The following is a 3,806-nucleotide window of genomic DNA, read 5'->3' on the forward strand; positions in this document are numbered from 1 at the left end:
TCTGATTTGTTTAAAAGTTATAGTGCTTCTTTTTCTGTCTGTCTAGTGTCAAAGTTTATAAGATGAGAGTATATGATGATTCAACATGACATGCCATATAAAAACCTAATGCCATAGCTAGAGCACATTTGCTTTTTGGAAATGTGGGTATCGTTCTCTTGGTGTAATCCCAGTTATGTATAGGGTATAGCTAGTGCAAGAGTTACAATCTATATATTTTATAGATAATGTCTTGAAGATATAGGTTCTGCAGGACTTAACATACCATATATTACATAGATGTAGATTATCTGTCGGATATAGGTTACGTAGGAGTTAGCGTTCCATATATTACATAGACATAATTTATCTTAAGGATATGTCCTATGCAGAACTTAGTCATAGTCATGCAGAACTTTATCATATATTATAAAGTTATGAATTATGTATTGGAAAGGGCTCATGCAGAAGTTTGCATTCCGTATATAGGTTAAAGATAATGCTAACCAAATGAAAACAAAAAAAAATTCCGTATTTGTTCACAACATTTAATTTTTTATTTAAAACCCAGTTAAAAAAATAATACTTAAAATATTAATTTTAGAAGTCTTACAAAGTTTTAGTAAATTTTTTCGTCTTCGAAACAATACTGAGATTGTAATTAGGAAATTTCGTTGAGCAATTAACTGCATCAGGAGTAACTTAAGAGATATGTTAGAAAACTTTAAACATTTTTAGGTTTTATCTTCAAATCTTCATAACTCCCTACAGAGCTAGAAGACTTTAAGCTCATTGATTATTTTTAGTTACTTCTCAGTGAAGTAAAAGATAGTTTAAAATCCTTCAATTTCGCCTTCCTTGCGGTAGTCCGCATTAGCTACAACTTTATTGCGAAAACGTTCAACGCCACAAACAGCTGAACCGTGTTCACGATAGCGATCTGTCTTATGTCCTTTTTCCTCAAGTTCCTGTATAAACTGATTCAAGATGCCATATTCGTATTCCAAAACATTTGGTATCAACTGATGATGGAAACGTGCAGCATCGATGGCTTCTTTGATATTTTCATCAAACCATAGCACACGTATAAGGATTTGCACTAGCGCTGAAATGATTTTGGTTCCACCGGCTGCTCCAATAACTAGGCGCACCTCACCATTTAGGGTGGTCACAATAAGGGGTGACATGGATGACATCGGACTCTTGCCTGGCTTGATACGATTCTTTTTCGGTATGTTGGGTAACTTGAAGTAGTTATCAATACCCTCAATGTTAAAGTCATGCATGGCATTGTTAAAAATTATGCCGGTGCGATTGCCACAGTGGCCACTGCCAAAACTGTTTGGAGAATACAAAAAATTATTGCTTTTTGATAATATCAAAAAAGCCACTAAAGTCATTACTTACTAAAAATTAATGGAACTGGTTATGGACACTGCATCACCATTTGGTGCCACAACTGAGATATGTGCTGTGCCACGTTCTTTTCTACCAATCAACTCTTCATCGGCTCCATAGTGTTGGGAATCATTGTAAGTGTCGATATCGTCAATTAAACTGGCTAACTTTTCAGTATAAACTGGACTAGATAAATTGGACAGTAACTATATAAAAACGTAATGGATTAAAATAGGAGAAACAATTTTATTCCAAGTATATACTTCTAAACTCATATCTGCATCCAATTGCCAACGTTTCACAAAACCGAACTTAAGTGCTTCCACAACGCGATGTATGAGAATCGCATCCATTTTACGTTTACGCGCGAAATCCGACTGAAAGTTCTGTAATATTTTCATAACGAAACCAATGATGTAACCGCTAGCTGGTGGTGGCATGAAGTGTAAAATATGTGCCCCCAATGGAAACGTTGTTGAAGATGTGATATCTGTTTTATACGAGCTTAAATCCTTTTTAGTTATAATACTATTAAATTCCTTCAGGTCTGCTATGATGTCATCTGCTAAAACACCTTCATAGAAACTACGCGCACCTTTATTAGATATGTACTCTAAAGTGCGGCATAGTGCATCCGGTGGTTTTAAGTATTCGCCTATCTGTAGAAGCTCATTAGTTTTTGGATTCACAAACACTTCCCGTAATTGTTTATCATTCATAATTTTATCCTTATTTATTTCCAGTGCAAAATCCAGATGTTCAGTAACCAAGAAGCCTGCATTACATATTTCAACCGTTGGTGCTACTATATTCTTCCAACGTAATTTGCCAAAACGCTCATAAGCTACTGCATAACCCATTACCTCTCCCGGTACACCAATGGACAAACTAGAATGAAACTCTGCACTTGCGTTATTAAGCATACTTTCGCTGGCTCCTAAAGGAGCCACCTCTCTGCTTGTTATACTGTAGCTACGTTTTTCTTCTGCTATATAAACGTTCATCAATAAGCCACCACCAATGCCCATACTTTGCATTCCTACTAGTCCTTGACAGATTGAGGCTGCTATAGCGGCATCTACAGCGCTGCCGCCAACTTTTAAGACTTCACTGTACATAGAAAGTTATAATTATATCAAAATCTATTATATTCTCTCATATAACACTATTTACCTGCCAATAATGCTACATATTGGACCGTCAGAGCAAACAGCTGCTTTTTCGTATATATGCATAATCGAGACGGAAGGTAGTTGCGGTACAATTGGATTGGGTGGTATGAGTGAACTGCTTTCATAGGTTTTAAGTTTTGATGATTTGAAAAATTGTTTCACTAAATATAAAGAGTTTATTAGTAAGAGATATAGGTTATATCAAAGTACTTACGGAAATTGAGCCTTTGTTGCACAAGTAATGCCATCAACATGAAGCACAAGCAGCAAAGGAGTAAAAATAGGTGCATGGCAATCATCGTGTCGAGTTTATTTGAAAAGCGTGCGTTGGAAGGATTTCGATTTACATTTCAATTTATTTCATTTAGAAACTAATTGCTTTTTGGTGAAATGATCTTTTAATTTTTCATTTGATGTAAAAATTAAAGAAACCACCAAGACAAAAGTTGTGCATATATCCTTTGATGCAATACACAAAGGACTTGCGCAGTTGAGAATGTGAAACGTCAAATTTTTGTTTCCTGGTCGAGAGGAAAACCCAAAATGCTGAGTTAATTTGTTAAAGGAACATTCACAATCTGTAAATGTGAATTATTTACTTAATTCATTTAAAAATATTTTTGGTATAAAGTTCATTTGCAGTGCTCAGAGAATTGGAGTCTTCTTACCAATACTATTTTCTGAGAGTATGATATTTTTTGTAAGCTTAAATCATATAACGATATAAATATTTTGTTTATTCATATTAGTCCTGTTTATCTTTGGATTTGTCAAAGAGTGGAAATATTCAGATATGAGCATATAGTGCTAAAAGTCTTAACTTTCCAAGTATTTATAATGTTCATTTAGCATCAAATATTTCGTGTCTTAAAAAATTCAATTAGAATGAACAAAATGAATAAAAATTAATCAAAGCTATATATGTTACGTATTCAATAATTCGACAATCCGATAAGAATCATTTTCGAAATAAAAAGAAACTTAAAAAATAATATCTATTATATATAACAACATCATATATAATAGTGTCTATATATTATCATCATATACATTATGTTGATAACATATACTGTCTTTATATTAAAAAAAATTATTAAAAGTGTTGACGTGAAAATTGCCCAACAGCCGGTACTGCGGCCAGAATTGTCCTATTGTACTATACTGTCTTTAATAGTTCTTTACATGATTTAAAAGTAGTTTATCTAGTTTAATTGTAGTCGTATGAACAAAGTTGCTAAGCAGTCAGAATTCCAAAAC

The 3,806-nt window shown here is 33.6% G+C and overlaps 1 protein-coding gene across 1 annotated transcript; it reads right to left on the reverse strand.

Annotated features, from left to right (window-relative positions):
• Window positions 1-563: 563 nt before the first annotated feature.
• LOC119670179 (scoloptoxin SSD14) lies at window positions 564-3,105 on the reverse strand. Its single transcript, XM_038080343.1, has 5 exons — window positions 2,764-3,105; window positions 2,551-2,710; window positions 1,641-2,487; window positions 1,387-1,583; window positions 564-1,317 (listed from the first exon to the last, which is right to left on the reverse strand). Exons 1-5 carry the CDS (start codon window positions 2,846-2,848, stop codon window positions 813-815), a joined length of 1,794 nt encoding a protein of 597 aa, XP_037936271.1. The 5' UTR covers window positions 2,849-3,105; the 3' UTR covers window positions 564-812.
• Window positions 3,106-3,806: the final 701 nt, after the last annotated feature.

This window comes from Teleopsis dalmanni, chromosome 1 (assembly GCF_002237135.1).
Source record: "Teleopsis dalmanni isolate 2A chromosome 1, ASM223713v2, whole genome shotgun sequence".
In the NCBI taxonomy this organism is placed as follows: Eukaryota; Metazoa; Arthropoda; class Insecta; order Diptera; family Diopsidae; genus Teleopsis; species Teleopsis dalmanni.